The following is a 19,052-nucleotide window of genomic DNA, read 5'->3' on the forward strand; positions in this document are numbered from 1 at the left end:
GCGGAGCATCACGGGAGAGGTAGTTCCTGAGTTATATTTACTCCGCGAGGGCCATGGTCCCGAATGTCCTGATGGGAGTTGTAGTTCTTTTTTGTCGTACACTGCGTACCTGTCGTACAGTGCGTACCTGCCGCACGCGCGAGCGGGCCGCCAGAGGAATTTCTCGAGTGAGGCCTTGATTCTTGGAGATAAATGTCACATGTCGCCGCCCTCTTCATGCTTTTGACAGGATGCTGGAGGAATAAAACGAGTGGCTCGAGAAATCCCCACTGAGGATTTCCAGTCCCTCCTTTCCTCAGGTGAGCCTTGTGAGGAACTCAAACGTTACAGAAACATTTCTTTGTATTTGTTGATGGGTTTTTTTAATCGTGGAGAGTATTATAGATGTCCCCCATTTTCCCTCCGTCACCCAGCCCCCAGGCGTCACGGCACTGTTGTCTGTGTCCATGGGCTACTCACACAAGTGTTTTGGGTAATCTCTTCCCGCCCCTCCCAACCCGTCCCCTCTGAGATTGGCCAGTGTGTTCCAATGTGTTCTAATGTACTTTGTTCATTAATACCACATGTGAGTGAGATCATGTGATACCTGTCTTTCTCAGACTGGCTTATTTCGCTTAGCACAATACTCTCCACGTCCCTGCAAGAGAGCCTTCTTTTTTGCTGCTGCAAAGTTTTCCATGGTGTAAATGGCCCACAGCTTTTTTAAATCCACGCATCTGCTGATGGGCACCTGGGCAGTTTCCACATCTTAGCCACAGAAGCATTTCATCTGAATATAGTGGGGCATAGGATTGACAGAGGCTGGACCGTGTCATAGGGGGATACAGAGAAGTATCTGGTGAACATGATTTCAGACATTTCTCTGTACATATACACGGATCATAAGGCAATCTAGAGAGAGGGATAAATAAAAATACACAAATTATTTTAAGGAGCTATAGCATGCACTACTATATTTGCAGTCCCTAGAACGGTGTCTGGCTCATGGTAGGTGCTCCCGTACGTTGTTGACAAAGTTAGGTTTGTTGACTCATTGCAACAATACAGACTACACCCCATGGGGTATCTCACCAAACAAAGGAAAAGAAAGTTACAGGATTTGGGGTAAGTGTGAGTTTTGGTGAATATTAAATAAGGCAGAATGCTGAGAGGCTCAAGGCAAAGTAGGGCTGTGTGTGTGTGAAAAGGTGAACTCAGGTCTTCACTGCAAAGTGCACCTAGAATCCTGTTTCCATGGACATTAGAAATTTAAGAGAGATGTGGACTGTTGTGTCCAGAAACTCCCTCTCTGCAGCTCCGTGCCTGCGTGTAAATTGAGCCTGTGGAAGGAGTTAGGAAATAAAGGGGCAAACTGAAGGGTTGTTTAGAGGGCAAATCAGCAGAACTTGCTGGCAGTGGACATGGAGTGAGAGAAAACAGGGAGTTGGAATTTGACTCCTCACTTTATGGCCCCTGTGAGGGTAAAAGACCATGACTTTAGCTGGTGTGAAATACATGTAGACAGCAGTTAGGTTAGGGAAGCGGGAGAGGGAAGGGGCAGGATGATGATCTCCATTTTTTGACTTGGGGATTTCTGGTTCCTGTGAGAGCTCTACAAGTATAGCTCCACAGTGAGGAGGAGGGGGTGTGAGTGTGGGGACACTGGAGGCAGGGGTCAGAAATACAGATATGGATGTAGGTGCCCAAGAGTCACTCACATTGTTTAGGGAGGGCCTGCAAAGTGAGAAGAGTGCTGGGTCAAGAGAAGAACCCCAGGATTATTTCCCTACAATTATTTCCCTCAGGGCTGGCAGGATGAGCCCAAAGTAAGGCCACAAATGGACAGAGGGACTACCAGGACAGAGAAGCTGGAGACTTGCAAGGAAGAGTGAGTGGTCAGCTGTATCGAGTGCAGCACATAGACTCAGGAATGAAAGAACTAAAACTGGTTTTCACAATTGGCAGGTGGGTGGCGATCTTAGCCAGGGTAGCTACAGAGACGTGAGTGGAGCGGACGGCTGGAAAGAGCGAGCCTCCATCTTTCAGGAGTTTGAGAAGGGGAGGAGACAGGGCAATGACTGCTGTGGGAATCAAGGGATGATTTTTAGCAAGAAGATGTCCCAGTGATTCACTTTTCCAACCAGTTAGAATCAGGATCTGATGAAATTCATTTAAAAAAAATTTAAATATATAAATATTTTATATTCTTTTTCTGTAGTCTATCTCAGTAATTCACTCTGCATCCTCCTTCCTGCCCCTTCCCTAGCATCACACACACACACACACACACACACACACACACACACACACAGCCACACAGCCACATACACTTGATTGCATTATAATGACCATGCAGACCCCTTTTAGAAAGAATTCCATTTGGGACTGTACCCAGGAGGCGTGGCTATGGCACCACAACCGAAGCTGTGGGAAGGATCAGAGCTTGAGCTCTGAAGGAAGGGCTCAATTGCACATGTGTTTAGATGGATAGTCTAGAAGAAATCCTTCCAGGACAAACATTTAGGAAAGAATGAAGTTTTTAAAAGGTAAAACCAATAATATTTTTTTATTTATTTCCTGCACAGATGGCAACATTGAACTATGAAGGCAGCCAAAAAACCCCTCAGGCCAGCGAGACCAGGGGACGCTGATGGGTCACATGAGCTCCCAGCTCCATCCGCTCATGGCCCCGTTTTTGGAGTTAAAGGTTTATGGAAAGTGCAGGCTTCCAGGAGTTCTGTAGGGGAAGAGAAGAAAGGTAGGAAAGTCAGTATATACCTATATTTATATTCTGTCGAGTGAGTAAACAGTGAAATCTGATACAAAAGCATCCCAGTGGCCCTTCTCCACTTGCCTGCATAGCCCTTGTGCCTACCCCAGGTCAGGCCCCATGCCAAGGGTGGCAACACGATTTCCCTGCCCTGCATCATCCCCCACCTGGTGTCTTATAGGCAGAGCTCCTACACTGAGTCCATGTGATTGGGAGGAGCCTGCGAGTACTGTCTTCTCTGTCCTCTCTAGGCTGGAAAGGAACCACCATAGCAAGATGCACCAGGCACCTGCATGGGCCCGTTTCCGTACTAGGGGCTGGGGATGGAGCAGAGAACAGCAAAGCCAGATTGTCTCCCCTCTTGGAGGATATAGGTTAGGTAATTATAACTGGGTGCTCACAACAGTGGCCCTGGGCAAGCATGTTCCTTACATCAGAATCCTGTGGGGCAGCTGTTAAAATTCAGAAAACCTGACTGTGGCACAGACTTGCTGATTCAGTATCCACAGGGCCTGGGAATCAGAATCCACATGGCCATGTGGATTTGAAAGCATATCTTAAGGACCGTGGCTCACTTACATGCACACAAAAGTTGCTGTATATTCACCCTGTAACATACTATTCTCCCACATCTTCCAAATGATTTCAAGTGATTAAATGAGGTCCAACATAGATATAGTGCAAACGTACTTTTTTGTATTTTAAGTCTGAGAAAACTGGTGTTCTAGGTGAGTATTATATATGACAACTTTATAGTTACCAGGATTATCATTGTTCAAGCTCTCAAGAGCAGCGCTGCGTTAAAGAACTTTCTGCATTGATGGAAATGCATCTTTGCTCACCTATGTGGAGCCACATGTAGCTGTTGAGCACTTGAATTATGGCTAGTGTGACTGAGGAACTAAATTTTTCATTTTGTTTAATTTCAAGTAATTTAAATTTAAATGACATTATATAGCTAGGGGCTGTTGTATTAGACAGTGCAACTCTGTATAAAAAAAAGGGGGGGGGGATTTTAGTGCAGAGCAATGGACATGGGCACATAAACCCCTACCTTCTCTTAGTAATAACATGGAATTCTGCATGTCCAGACAATTAACTACTTCAGTGCCCTGAGACAATGGCCTCATTGCCAACTGCCCTTACAAGTAGCCTTCATATGTTCTGGGATTATGTTGTTCCCTCATTGTTTCATCTTGTCCATTGGCCATCTCCTGGGGACTGTAGCCCACTTCTCCTTTTGTACCCACCACCCAGAGCCCTGCCCACATTTGCTTTGCAGCTTCCCCCATGCTGTTCCTCCTACTCACTTGAAGTTGAGCACTGTCTCAGGTTACCCACAGCCGTGACATACTCCGCTCCTAAGTAGGATTCATACGTTGTTCTGCCCTGAAGTTCGGCCAAACATTTTGTATCATCCCTAAACAGCAGGTCCTTGGTTTTAGATTGGAACAGACAGAAGTCGCCCAAGCAACCGTTTTCATCTTTTCCAAACTGGGCCTGTCAAATGAATAGGAAGTGCTGAGGACTGTGGAAGTGAGCAACTAGGAACACATGGATGGGATGGAGGAAACGAAAAGTTAGGAGCCAGCTTTGGAAAGCAAGGGAAGCTACAGAGGATGCCTCAGGATCCCTCCACCTCCCTCACCTGGCATTCACCCACTTTCGGCCCCAGCTCCATGCTTTCATGACGTCCCAAAGTCCTCTGTAGGGTTCCTCGTGGTCCACATCCTCTGTGGAGTCCCTCCCACCCAGCCACCTGCTCCCGATTTCTCTGATCTCTCCACCCCACTTCCTTGGCCATGGCCTCATGGGCTGCTTGCAGGAAAAGAGAGGACAGGCAGAAACATGTCCCTCCAAGTGTTACTGTCAAAGAAGATGTTAAACATGAGCCACCCAATAAGTGGTGGTACAGGTGGTTGTTACAAGTTCATGTTTGACTAAATTTTATTTTAATCTTCACCCAAGGGTATGTTTTTATTGATTTTTAGAAAGAGAAGAAGGGAGAGAGAGAAACATTGATGTGAGAGAGAAACATCAACCAGTTGCCTCCTGTAAGTGCCCCAACCGGAGATTGAACCTGCAACCTAGGTATGTGCCCTGACCGGGAATCAAACCTGCAACTTTCCAGTGTATGGGATGACACTCCAACCAATTGAGCTACCCAGCCAGGGCTTGACTACATTTTTTATCCTATCGTGGGCAAGAGGCTTAATTATTCCACGCTTCCTAAGATTATAAGTGAAATGATGATTACAAAAAGTTTAGCATTCCACCTAACACCTAGGAAATCTTCATTAAGTCTGAACTACTATAATTTACCTTAAGAGGACTCACAAAGATATGCTATCTTAATTTTTAAAAAATAAAACTAATGGTGAATCAATAGGCAGGTGGTGATTATGGGTAGAGGAGCCTTTAGAATTAGAATACTCAGGCAGCCCCTCTCCTCACCAAGGCCGGCCAGAGGAGAAGCTCCATGAGGGTTGGGAGCTTGGACTTTTCTGGATGTTTGAGTGGTTCTCAGTCTGTCTAAGCAAGGGAAACACAGATCCACATTTCATGACCTGTGTCAAGGAGATCTGGGAAACAGAATCAGTCCTTTTCATTAAAAAAAAAAAATGCAAATGTGCAGAAAACAAGGGTACCAAAGGCAAAGCAGGAAGACAGACCTGAGGACATGCACATCAGATGGGGGCTAATCTCCAGTGACCACAAGACCCAGGCCTTGGAGATCCAGTTCCACAATCCATACCCTCCCAATTCTAGTTTCCAGAAAGAGAATGCAGGAATAGAGGCTCCATTTAGCTGTGAGCTCCTTCCAGATAATCCACACCACCCAGAATGAACGGGTGGAGGCCCTGGCTGGTTCCTACCTGCTGTTCAAGTAGCACCTTGTGAACACAAGCTGCCTTATCTTGCCTTGAGACCACACCATGATTTGGGGATCGGGCTAGGTGGCAGTTCTCAGCCTCGGTCACAGCCTTCCTGGTGCCATCAGGGCACAGCAGCTTGAAATTTTCCTTCTGTAGGTCCTTAGCCCAGTCAGCAGGGTTCTTTCCTGGAGATAGAGAAGGTGGGTCAGCCACAGCTGACAGCTTTGGCCAAGTCACCCTCTCCGGGCACTGTGACCGATCCACTCGTGTGTGGAGGGCCTGGACCCAGTGGCCAGCAGGAGTGCACACAGTGATGTGGAGAGGAAGAGACTTACCAGGAATTCCTAGCGACCACCCCTTCCAACCTGCCCCACCCAGCCAGAGAAGAGGACTGTATTCTGTGGATGCTGTTCCAAAAGTTCTTCATTTCTACTAAATTCAAAGCGTTTGGGCCTCTCGCTCCAGTGTAGGAAGTACGTGACCTTCTACTGGCTGACAGTCTCTATGCTCTATCTTCTTGCACCAACAAGAAAAGGAACTTCCCCAGGAGCCCTTTTGGAAACTGCAGCAGTGTGTTAAGTCTGACTCATACTGGCTCTGTTTGAAAATGTGTACATTCCTCTGTGCACACAGGTCCATACCCTGTTCTCAGCCCTTTGCTTCACCTCTATATTTTCTCTGGAAAAGAAAATGTTACCCATTCTCAAGGTTCTGGCTCCAGAGCAGTTCTCAAATGTTTTCCCAGTTTTTACTTCTCTCCTAATCGTTTCCTTAATTTAATTTTTTCATTTAATTTTTGTCATTTAATGGAACAACTAATACATGGATTCGCTATTATAAAATTTTATATTACTTACATATAAAGTCAAAATACCTGTTTTCTACACTCCCAAAATGTACCCTTTTAGTATTAATAGAAAACTCAAATTGCCTAACCATACACATCTTCACTCACCTTTAAACATCTCTCCTTTCCTTTCTTACCAGTTCCAGTTCTACCCATTTAGCGGTAGAACATACCTCTAAATGCTGTGTGAACTCGGAACCAGCACAGTGAGGGTATAGTAATTAGGGGAAGCTAGCTGGAAGAGGCAAGGTTTTACGTATCTTGTGTAGGATTGGGAGGAGGAAAAAGGAATGCTTCTCTGGGGAGGTGGAGGGCACTGGTAAGACTCAGGGAGGTACAAACCTGGTGTTTCTAATGGGTGAAAGGAGAATGGCCCCACTGGGACAGTCTCGGTGGTTGGGCTGAGCAGTTGAGGCATGCCCAGGCACTAAAGGCCTTGAGTGTGGCACTTGGCAGGAGGAAAAGTACGTCTATGAGGATTTATGAATGGAAATCAATGTTATTGTATGAGCCAGAGCCTAAAATAGGACAATTAAGAATAATGAGATGGGAGGTTAGGAGGGTAGCAGTGGGCATCTAGAAGTGCATGATAAAACTTTTTTTTATTTCCAATAAAACTAATCCTTGGTTTTTGTTTTTGTTTTACAACAGTAACTTGTAAAATGTTACACAGTTTAAGGAAGAAAATTCTGAAACACTTATAATCCCACAGCAGCCACTTTTCAGATTGGTGCATTTCTTCTAGTCTTTTTTTCGACACACATAATTTGCGGACAAATCTAAATAATTAGATCATAGAGCCCACATGCTTTTGTATCCTGATTCTTCTATACCACAACATACCACGGAATTAATAAAGACATATTTTAAAGAAATAAAATCATTCTGATAGAGGCTAATCTAGGCTTGACGAGCAGGGCATAGGGTCAAGTCTTCAGGAGGGACAAAGGCTGTAGGAAGAGGACTGGATTTTGAGAGAATATGAGGAGTTCGGCTTTACACAGGCCGAGGTTGCAGCGCCGGTGTGCTTTGTACATAACAGTGACCATGTGGCAATGTAGGTTAGGTTCCGCTCTAGGTTCCCCTCAAGAGGCAAAGCTCTTGGAGCCATTGCAGAAGTAGAGAATTGGAGCCAAGAAAGGGGCCCACTCAGAAGAGTACAAAAGGAAACCAAGGGGTGACAAAGAACCAGTCTTAGGGTAATACTCGGTAGCAGGAAAAAGGACAGCCTTTAAAGAAAAAACGCAAAAATAATAGGAGGGAGGAGAGGAAAATTAGCCAAGTCGATGTTCCTTCAAGTAAGTACCTAGCACTTCTGTATGCCACATACTATAGTCAGTGTTGGGATAGAAAAGGAGGGGAAAAGGAGCTCAGAGATTTCCTGTGGCCAGTTTATTATTATAAAGTGGGATGAGTTCAACAATACTAGCAATGTGGACCGGGGATTCTGTTGTGGATGTGTGTGTCCCATCAGGGAAGGCTTCTTGGGGGAGTTGGAGTTAGTTTATTCTAGATGGATTGCTGGAAAGATTTGAGGTTGGGTGAAGGGGCATGAGGAAAGGAAGGGAAGAAATAGCTGCTTGGACTATATTGGGCTCTATAAGTAGTAATACCAAGTGGGCAGGTGGCGTACTCATTCTTACCAACTTTAAAAACTTTTTCTTTTTACTTTTTTTTAATCCTGAGGATATGTTTTTTTATTGATTTTGAGAGAGAGAGAGAGAGAGAGAGAGAGAGAGAGAGAGAGAGAGACAGAGACAGACATCAATTCATCAATTACCGGCCTCCTGTATGCACACTGACTGGGATCAAACCTGTAACCTAAGTATGTGCCCTGACTGAGAATCAAACCCACAACCTTTTGGTGTATGAGCCAATGCTCCAACCAACTGAGCCACCTGGCCAGGGCTTGTTTTTTAATGTCATAGCTATCCAATATTCACCCTCTTGTTTTAGGATCCAATAATGGTTCCTGATTCAATCAATCTTGATTGGATCAATCATAAAAAAATATTGTTTGCCAAGTGATCGTTTTTTAACTTTGTAATTATTTCTACATTTATTAGTTAGTATTCTACAATAAGGAATATCTGTTCCTTTACCTTCATTTGTTTAATCAGGATGGACTCATGTATTCTTATTTTTATTTAATGGGTTATTATAGTTACATTATTATTATTTCTTTTAATACTCAGAATGCCCCAGATTTGGCCAGTGGGGGTCCAAATGGCTCCTGTGTGCTTTCACATGTTCCATCACTCTGATCACTTCCATGTGATGTTCCAAGATGACCTTATATTTCTCCTGCTCAGCCCTAGAATAGGCTATTGTTCTAAGGGGCCCTGGTTACTTTTAATGGAGGTGGTTCTAGAATCCACGATCTTGGTGCTCATCCCTACTGGTATGCCACTGTCTCTAGGGATTTTTCCCCCCAGTGGACATAGAATACATTGGAATATATATTGGACCTGAAAATATAGGAAATAATTATAAGGGACCCTTTTGCAATGATTCAGAAAAATTGAATATGGACTGTGGATGTGATGAATATTAAATTCATGTTAATGTAAATATCCTGCTCTTGGTAATTGTAAAGTAGGTATATAAGAGAATGTCCTTGTTCTTAAGAAATGTGCCCTGAAGTATTTAGGGGACAGGCAGCACAATGCCTGCACCCATGGTAAGGTTCCTGGGGGAGAATTCAGGGCCACTGGAACCTCACAGTTCTTGCCACGCTTCTTACCCAGGTGAAAACCTCTCTCCACTGAACAAAAAGGTTGAGAATCAGAGCTCTGGAGCCTGATAGAGTCCATAACACTTTCACCAAGGCATCCTGAACACAAGGGAACACAGCAACCCCGGTGTGGAGGGACAGGGAGCATGTGCACATACCGCCAGTGTTCTGATCGATAGTCTCTTCTTTCACAAAGGCCACGTCTCCTCTCTCAACCAGACACCTACAGAGAGAAAAGAGGAAGATAGGGAGAAAAGAGGAAGTCAGCAAGGTAGATCTTTCCTTCAGGAGGGCCACCGTACAGATCTAGAGCTGGCTATCTGACATCAGCAATTGGGACTCCCCTTCTGTCACTAATCAACTATTATCACTAATCTTACATCACAAAGTAATAAAGAAAAAGAAATCTCCGATTTGCTTTGTAGTTATACAGTCTCGGTTCCACACACTGAATCTTAAATTCTGCACAGTTTCTCCAACAGAGAGAGCTATATCATTTTCTAAGCATCAAAACAGATTTTGGAGAGTAGTTTTTCAGTGAGGTAGTTCCTTTGTAAAATTGAAAATGTGTAGACTGTGAATTGTACTTACTCTAATGCACAAGGTCGTTCTAATTGATACATTGGGATAAAATTTAGTGTTTTTCTTCACTGAGAAGTTCAGTTACAATGCTACCATCATTGTGCAGTTGATGGATTAACGAACTACTAAGTAACACAGGCCTGAATCAGAAAGGACAGTTAAAAAGTAATAAGATCGTAAGGTCCACAGGTGTCTGTATAAAAAAATGATAAACATTCCATGAAATAGAATTATAGTTGGGAATGTAGAAATCATGTACTTTACTTTTGTATATTTCCAGATTGTAGGTTCCCCAGGGGTGCATGAAGAGCATGAGCCAGGCCCCTGACTCCTATATTCAACTATGATAGGGTTCCCTCACATTGGCCTTTGTAACATTTGGAGCCAGATAACTCTTTGTTGTAGGGTGCTGTCCTATGCATGCAGGATGTTTAGCAGCCTCTACCAATTAGATGCCAGTAGCACCCTCTCCCCACACCAACCCACTCCAGTCCTATTTGATAATCAAAAATATCTCCAGACACGGCCATATGTCCCCAGGGGGCAAATTGCCCTCTGTTGAGACCAACCTTACTGCCAATCTTTGCTGTCTATGACAGCCAGGTCTGGAGACAGTCCTGGAGGGCCCTTCACACAGGGTTCTACACATGGTTGCTGAATATGGCACCTGAAACACGCAGGACTAATAGGCTAGTAACTTAAGAAACTCACCTTAGTTCCTAAAAAGGAATCTTGTCAGAGCTGGGAGTATTATTATATTCATTCCAGCATTGTAAGTCTTACCTGAGAGCCCCCGTGTAGCCGTAGTATCTCTCGTTGTTGTTGGGTTCACACTCCTTTCCTGGAACAGTTTCTGATCCAGCGCACAGAGCACAGAGACTGGAACTTCGCTTATACCCAGGGGCACAGCCTTGACTGAAAAATTTATCTGCAGAAGGGCAAGAAGAAGTCAGCTTTTCCTAACTGAGTCAGTACGAATGGCCTTCATCTAACTCATTGACAGGTGTGTATGGCCCAAGACAGGTAGAACATACTCATTTATTCTGGGACCTTCCATCAACTCAGGACCTGCCAGGCTATAGGCTTTAAAGGGAAACTTAAGACTGGGAATAGAAGTTAGTGACCGTTACAATTTGGGTGGAGAGAATTCTTCGGACACCCTGAGAGTGTTATCACTTATCTAAAGGAAAAAGATGGAAATGACATAAAGGGGATAAAATTGAAGGTCTCATTCCCTGAACTTGTGCCACCTATTTGCAGATGTTTCCTTCTCCTGCCATTTATTACAAGAGGCTTTTACAGAACTTACTAGTAGAACTCAAAGCTCAAAAAAGAGCTGGGGAAATTTAGTCATAGCTCAGCTGCTCTCCCCTGGCTGTAACACTTCCAGGAGACTCAGGAGAGCAGAGGTGGTGCCCTTGCTGGTTGGGAACCAGAGCTTCTGAATATCACCCCAGCCACTCTTTGCTTCCTGTCAAGTTGGTACCAAAACAACTGCATGCATAAATGTGATCCAGTCCACACATACGATTCACCTGGTTCCTAACTATTTTTAGAGGACTCTCCATTTTACATCAGTTGCACATATTTGGAGGTGGCAGGGAGGACATACTCAGGAAGTTAATGTAAATGAGAACTATTAGAAAATATTTAGAAACTATTAGAAAACTGAGCTCATACTGGAGGATATTCAGTGGACAGAGAATATACTGATTTCCATCCCTTGGAAGGGTCCTGGGAATCGGGCAGTCACTTGTGAGACCTAAGGATCCCACATACTCACATTTATTTTATAACTCGAAGTTTGTACCTTTTGATCCGCTTCACCCATGTTGTCCAAACCCACCCCTGGCCTCTAGCAACCATCAGTGTGTTCTCTGTATCTATGAGCTTGGTTTGGTTTCCTTTTTTTTTTTTTTTTAGATTCCACATATTAGTAAAATTATATGATATTTATCTTTCTCTGTCTGACTTATTTCACTTACTATAATGCCCTCAGGGTCCACCCATCTTGTTGCAGATGGCAAGATTTCCTTATTTTTTATGGCTGAATAATATTCCTGTGTGCGTGTGTGTGTGTGTGTGTGTGTGTGTGTGACATTTTTGTTATCCATTCATCTATTGATGGACATTTAGATTGTTTCCGTGTCTTGGCTATCTTTTTCTATATATATAAAAGGCTAATATGCTAAGTGTCTCTCCTCCCATCTGACTGGTCACTATGACGCGCACTGACCACAAGGGGGCAGGCACTCAACGCAGGAGCTGCTGTGACATGCACTGGCCATTTAAAAATAAACGGCACCATGGACCTGGCGCTGACAAACCAGCAGTCAGCTTCCTCCAAGTGGGACACAGGCCCCGCCACCCCCCCCCCCGGAGCGACACCCCACCAAATCACAGCCAATGCTGCTAAGACCCCATGGTGCAGAATGCGGCCCACAGCCCAGCCCAGCCCGGAAACGGTGTCTGTGGGCACCAATAATGACATCATGTAGCAACGCCCGGCTTCCTCTCCCTAGCGACTAGCCTCCTTACAGTTTCTTCAGCCCAGGAACATGACTTGCTTTATAGCCAGGTGGAAACATTTACACTTTAACCAAATGTCTGTGAAGCGTTTTCCAGTGCCTCATCTCATTTGATCCTCACAGAAGTCCTGGAGTAGGTAGATAGGAGACTCAGTAGAATCCTATTTTATTTTCATTAACCGGAAAATGGAGATTTAGAAAGCTTAGAAACTTGACCCGACTAAAAAGAAGTAAGAAATGGTGGATCTTGAAAATGACTTCAGGTTTTCTCACTGCACAGAATATAGTCAAACACTGCTGCAGTTAAATATTTTACCCTTTGTTCTCCCTGTGTGATCTATAATAATAATCCGCTTCATGTGGATATGTACTGCTGTGTTGCTGACAATTACCTGAAAGAGAAGTTGGGGTGTTCACTGGGCTAGAAAAAGTTTAGCTAAATTAGAAAGCAGGTCTAATTAAACAAGTTTATTCTATATCTATAAAAGGCCAAGTTGACTTGTGCATGTACGATACATATAAAGCTCTCACTGGCGCCAATCACACACATGTATTTCAATCTGTCATTGTCGATCATGAATTTGGTTGAAACTTCTATTATAGAGAAAGGGCGAATAGTGATATTAAAATATTTCCTCTAATTAATTTCCTTTTTAGTGTGCATGAATTCATGCACTGGGCCACTAGTTGTAAATAATGCTGCAGTAAACATGGTAGTGCATATATCTTTTTGAATTAGTGTTTTTTCCTTTTAATAAATACCCAGAAGTAGAATTGCTGGATCATATGGTAATTCTATTTTTAATTTTTTAAAACAAAGTTCTGGTTTTATTTGGGCAGAAACATGCCCAAATAAAAGATGACATTTTCCAGTGTCTTTTACAGCTAAGTGGATTATGTGCCTGAATTCTGAGCAATGAGAAGTTATTTGAAGTGATTGGGTTAGATTTCCTGGATGGCTTCTTTAATATGTTAACAGCAGGATGTCCTATGCATGCAGGATGTCCTATGCATGCATGCAGGGGCAATTTGATTTCTAAGGGGGCAATTTGAGAATGAGTTATTAACAGTGAATTTTTTGTATTTCTTATGGTTCTAGGGGCCTCATATACAGTAATATTTACTTAATATTCACTTTAAGTTGCCCTTGCTCCTTGCAGTTTCCTGGATTATGGATGTGACGGTAATTATGAATGACCTTGAAGACAGAGGCCTCATGCTCAGAATGGTGAAGCAAAAGAGAGAGGGAACCTGGGTTTCTAAGGATCATATCAGCATGGACTGCTCACCTCTCCTCTTTTTCATAAGAGAGAAAGGTAAGCCATTATGTGCAACCAAAAAGAACCATTCTGATTCATCCCCCCAGACCTACCATCCCTTTTAGGTATTTCCTTAAGGTTCACTTTAAGCAAATTTTAACTACTATAGAACCAGAGTCCCAGCAGCATTTTGTACCATGCCACTCTCTTCCCAGTACACCTCTTTCTGGCTTGTCCTGACTACCGTGACCTCCCAGGATTCACTCACCAAATTCACAGTGATTGATCTTGCTGTAGAGCAGGCCCATGGGGATATTCCAGCCAGCAGTTCTATCTACTGCAGTGTGACAGGACTTCTTGCCTTGTAGAGTGTTCCATGTGAGGTCCTCTGGTGATGATGACTTAACCACAGCCACAGCCAAATATCCTATAAGAGATACATTTTAAAAAAAAGGATGTATTAACACCTTTAGGCCCTTCAGAGTGTCTGTCAACAGTCAAAGCCTGCCATCTCCCTATGGAAGCAAAATTATTCTGAATTATTCCTACTGTCTCTGAAGGAGCCCTTCCAATAACAGTGGGGTGAACACAAGTCATTCTTTCAGGTGGAGATTAATCTGAACTAAAAAATCAAAATAGTAAGAATATATTATCATAGAGCAATGGCTGGTGTATGACTCTTTCCCAAATGCACAAAGCTACTGAAGTTATAAATCAGCAACTCACCCTCCACTGTGGAATATCAGAGGAATGAATACTGAAGAGTACATAGTGTACTAACAGTTATCAGGAAATATTGTATATGGCCAATAAACTGCAGGGAATATTCTGGCCAGATATTTTGTGATAAAGAGAATACAGATTTACACTAAAATATGTGAAGTGGAAACTGTCACAATCAGGTCAGCTACCATTTTTAGCAGCAAATAGTTGCTGATTCTTAATACTGGGGATGGTACATCAACCTGTGATTTCAACTGTCTAATTTAACTCAGTAACTTGTTTACAACAGAAAACAGAGCAATCGTATTATCCATGGAATAAGAATAGGCCTTTCTATATTCTCCTACTGAGCTTGGCTCCTAGAGTAATGGGGAAAGGCTGGGAGGTTGTAATCAGGGAAAGTCACAAGGACAGAGTTGCACACTAGTAGGTGGAAAATGACCTGGAGAGGCCTGTGCATAGAGCTTCTGGGGCCCAGTGCTTCCCGAGGTGTAAGACTTCCTGACTTGCTCCCACCCCATCTTTCCAGATCCACCTTAGCCAGAACCCTGGGCAAGAGCCAGGTTGGCCTGGGTTCCTCAGCTCAGCCCTGGCTGGAAGACTGGGGAATTTTATCCTCTTAGACGTCTGTCCGTGTGAGCCTTTCTCCCCCGCCCGGCAAGAAACAAATATACAAGGCTCCTTGGCTGGTACTCTCATCTGAAACTGCAGGCCTAATGTAATGCAAGGGAGTCAGGAGTGGTGAGGAGGGTGTAGATGTGCTTGTAGGATATAGGAGCCTAGACAACTTATAAACTCTCTCAGCCTCTTAAACATCCTTAGAGGATGAGGAGACCTACCTTATAGGATTCAATGAGAAATCCTTTGTGTAAGTCAGTGGTTCTCTACCTTCCTAATGCTGCAACCCTTTAATACAATTCCTCATGTTGTGCTGACCCCCAATTTCATTGTTACAGATTGAACATAATTAAAGCATAGTGATTAATCACAAAAAACAATATGTAATTATATATGTGTTTTCAGATGGTCTTAGGCAACCCCTGTGAAAGGGTCGTTCGACCCCCAAAGGGCTCATGACCCACAGGTTGAGAACCGCTGGTGTAAGTAACGGCAAGTGTAAAAAGGGAACCATCATTACCATTTACTATCTTTCCATGATTCTTTTGCATCCTAAAAATTGATCTCCTCTGTTGCCTTATCTACTTGTGATTTGAATTTAAATTTACCTTCCTTTTCCCCAAAAGCAATGGAATTTATCTTAAACTCAGGTTACCAATCCCAACTCACCTTTTTCTGCTGTTTCCTTACAATTACTGGTAGTTTCTGGAGAAGAGAAAAATGAAGAATAATTAAATACTCATTTATAGATTGGAAATCATGCCTTCCCCATGTTGCAGATCAGAATAAAAAGAGCCATAAAAACTACTTATCACCAATTCCCAAAAAGCCCAAGCTCTTTTGATTGTGCAAATTCACTTTTACTCACTGGCCAATGGAATTTAGCCCAAAATTATGAATTTCAAGTTTCCTGCTCTTTGTCCTGTAGCCACAGTGGTCCCTGCCAATTATACTTGAATCTCTGCACCAGAGCAATAGGAGAAGTGTGAGTTTTGCAAGCAAGAAGACCTGCCAGGAATCTCAGCTGAGAATCCCAACTGTTCTCTGCAGTAGGTTCTCTTTTAGCTGGAACTTTGCAATGCAAAGCCTCCATTTCCCCTGGTGGAAGGTATGATAGAAGAACTATCCTTCAGTTAACTGTGGGGATTAGAGATGAGGGAGCCCAGAGCCTGGGAAGTGGGACATACTCATTAAGCAAGATCTTTTATGGCCATTGTAGTAAAAGTCAGGCTATGATTTTCCCATCTCCTTTTTTCGTGGCCTAGAAGAAATACAACACTGAGGGGCGCCCCTTCCACTTACTGTAGTTCTCTGCCAGGACAGGCACCAGTCCACACTTGCCCGCAATATAGATGAAGCCTCCATCCAAGCTCATGGCATCAGCTTCTCCTTTCTGCAAAGACACAGCACATCAGAGCAGATGTAAGGAGGCCATTTCCTGTCCTGTCTGCCCTTCCAGGTGTTTCCTTAAAGCAGCCTTCCCAGTCTGGTATCAAGTACCAAGGAGACAGCTGTTGCTAGTTCTGGACCCCCAAAGGGTCAGCCAGGTACACCTAGCACAGAAAATAAAAAATACTCTCATTTTCACCCAAACCACCTTGAACTGATGATCAGTTCTGGGTGCCTTGCTTAGTTTCTACAGGAGCAAAGACCCACATTCAGTCCGCTGGTCCTCTAATAGGACACACTGTCTCAGAGACATTCCCACAACATCTTTCTGACACCAAGGATTCTCCTTTGCAAGACAGATGAGTGGAGCCCAGCTCTAAGGAGCCCATCAGTCTGCAAGTTCAAAAATGCTGAAGCTTCTGTGGGGCTAGGCTCCCTCAGTGAGGGAAAGGTTCTAACTCATTTTGCCTAGTGAATTAGCTGCCCACATACCTGATTATTCCTGGGTTTTCATATCACTCCCAGGAATACTTAGGACAGGTAGCAGCAGTGGTAAGGGCACTGCCCTGTGGAAGCAGGAATGACATACCATGATCTTGGCAATACAGTCTTCAGTGGTCTCTGCTGATTCACATTCTATTTGCCCTTTACTGTTTATACTCCACTCATCACACTTGAGCCTCTCCTGGTGGCCTATTGCACACCACTTCACAGTATTGCATCTAGCCGTTGAGGCATCTGGGCCTAGGACATAAGAAAGAGAATGGGGTTTCCGACGTGGCACCAGGAGCTGCCTGCTAGTTTGAATGCTACTAACTGTCTTCATGAAAATGCTGGGATTTGCCCAAACAGATCCCATTCAAGGAATTATCTTAGAAAGCAAAGGCAATAACAATCTCTTGATTGACTTATCATTTAGACTTAGTTTAAATTTATTTCTTCTGAGAAGCCAATCATCTTCCGAAATGCCGGGCCTTCTATCACTTCAGGCTAGTTTTTTCCCCTCTTTTTGAAATGACACTTAACCACTTGAGCTGTTCTTATTTATTTGTTCATTGTTTATTGTCTGTTCCCTGTAGAACAGTGGTTCCCAGCGTAGGGTACACACCCCACAGGGGGGGGCAATTTAATTTTTAAGGGAGCAATGCGAGAATGAGTTGTTAACAGTGAATTTTTTGCATTTCTTACGGTTCTAGGAGCCTCATATACAGTGAATTAATATATATTGTGACATATTTATGCATTTCAGTTCTCTATTATATGTTTTGAAACTTTATTTGCTATTTTTTCATATTACTTCATATTATTATTTTTTTAACAATTTTTTAGTGATTTCTTTTTCAGTACTTCAACTGTCCTTTCATTTTTCTCTTTCATGATACCATGTTCTTTGGAAGCTTGTTTAGACAAGTTAATGGCCTTTTAGTCTTTCTCCATATGAATAGGAGTTCACTTTTTGAATAATAAGAATTATATGTCACTGGGGGGGCATCAGGATTTTAGAGATGCTTAGGTGGGGCATGACCGAAAAAAGGTTGGGAACCACTGCTGTAGAAGAACATAAGCTCTGCCAGGCAAGAGCCATGCCTGTCTTTTCTCCACTGCACCCTCATTGTTCAGGACAGTGCCTGGCTTGTGGTCAGCGCAATAAATGTCTGCTGAATAAATGGACACGCACTTAAGCATCAGACTCAGCTCAAGAGCCACTTCCTCAGGGAAGCCTTATCTCAACTCCAGGACCTGTTTTTGTTTTCATGGCCTCATAGGACCATGGTATTTTGTTCTGTGTTGGTTTTTTCCCTTCTTCTGAGTAAATCTCTCCATTTTAATTGATCATTCTATAGAATGATTATCCATTGAACATTTGTCTTCTCTACTGGTGAGAAAACTTCATGATAGGAAAATCTAATATGTCTGTCTCACCATTATATACCAGCACCTAGCACAATCTATGGCCAGATAACCAATAATTCTCTGCTGAATGAATGAATGATCAAACAAACCTCCAGTGACCCAAGAAAATTTAGAAACAGGATGGACCTGTCTAGAATTTCAGGCTCACTAGGCCACATGTTGACCATTATACTGGCTTTATAGGTAGGAAATTAATTTCATTCTTTTTGACTTACTTTGTGCCAGGCTAATTGGCTTCACAAAGTGGTTGGGGCAGCCCTGATTTATACCCCGTCATTTTATGCATGAATTTCCTTTAATTCCCTTTGGTGATGCCCAGGCTTATCTCATGATGATTAATGCCATTTAACATCTATCCAACAGGTAGGGCAGCTAAAGGAACATCAGGGCAGATGTTCAGTACCTGAACAGACTCTATCACTGGTCCCTGCCCTCATCTGGTTTCCAAGCTCCTAAGGTCACATGGTCCTTCCCAAGTACTTACGTGTCTTTTCCTTCAGATTCTTAATTGCAGAGGCATACTCATATCCCAGGTACATCCAGGAGTCCATCTTAGGGGGAATCTTTAAAAACCCTTGGGTAGAGTCCTTAAACAACAGGTCCTTCCCCTGGGAGGAGCTGAAGAGCTGGAAGTCTCCAGATGTACCTCTGCCATAATGTTCCTATTTATGGTAAAACAGCAGTGAATGGCTACAATGACAAAGTAAGTTGTGAAACGGGACTAAGAAAACCAAAATCCCAGAAAATTAAATTAAACCATGAAATTTTCAAATGCCAGGGCAGTCAGGCCTGCTCTTTCCTACCCAACACCTTTTCCACTTACAGCCTTCTGA

The 19,052-nt window shown here is 43.3% G+C and overlaps 2 protein-coding genes across 3 annotated transcripts in view; one reads left to right on the forward strand and one right to left on the reverse strand.

The window, feature by feature from the left end:
* RAB6B (RAB6B, member RAS oncogene family) overlaps positions 1-2,687 on the forward strand; it is a 68,653-nt gene extending 65,966 nt beyond the window's left edge. The window contains exon 7 of the mRNA XM_059663908.1: positions 2,565-2,687. Within this exon, the coding sequence (XP_059519891.1) occupies positions 2,565-2,630 (66 nt within the window). The 3' untranslated portion in view covers positions 2,631-2,687. The remainder of the gene's footprint in view (positions 1-2,564) is intronic.
* LOC132215545 (serotransferrin-like) overlaps positions 1-19,052 on the reverse strand; it is a 114,239-nt gene that overhangs the window by 85,832 nt on the left and 9,355 nt on the right. For both annotated transcript variants that reach the window (XM_059663902.1, XM_059663901.1), the window contains exons 8-17: positions 18,704-18,881; positions 16,895-17,049; positions 16,219-16,309; positions 15,586-15,621; positions 13,844-14,002; positions 10,572-10,716; positions 9,365-9,429; positions 5,626-5,810; positions 4,060-4,249; positions 2,639-2,716 (exon numbers count right to left, since the gene is read on the reverse strand). In XM_059663902.1, the coding sequence (XP_059519885.1) occupies positions 2,661-2,716; positions 4,060-4,249; positions 5,626-5,810; positions 9,365-9,429; positions 10,572-10,716; positions 13,844-14,002; positions 15,586-15,621; positions 16,219-16,309; positions 16,895-17,049; positions 18,704-18,881 (1,260 nt within the window). In that variant the 3' untranslated portion in view covers positions 2,639-2,660. The remainder of the gene's footprint in view (positions 1-2,638; positions 2,717-4,059; positions 4,250-5,625; positions 5,811-9,364; positions 9,430-10,571; positions 10,717-13,843; positions 14,003-15,585; positions 15,622-16,218; positions 16,310-16,894; positions 17,050-18,703; positions 18,882-19,052) is intronic.

Source organism: Myotis daubentonii, chromosome 14 (assembly GCF_963259705.1).
Source record: "Myotis daubentonii chromosome 14, mMyoDau2.1, whole genome shotgun sequence".
Lineage (NCBI taxonomy): Eukaryota > Metazoa > Chordata > Mammalia > Chiroptera > Vespertilionidae > Myotis > Myotis daubentonii.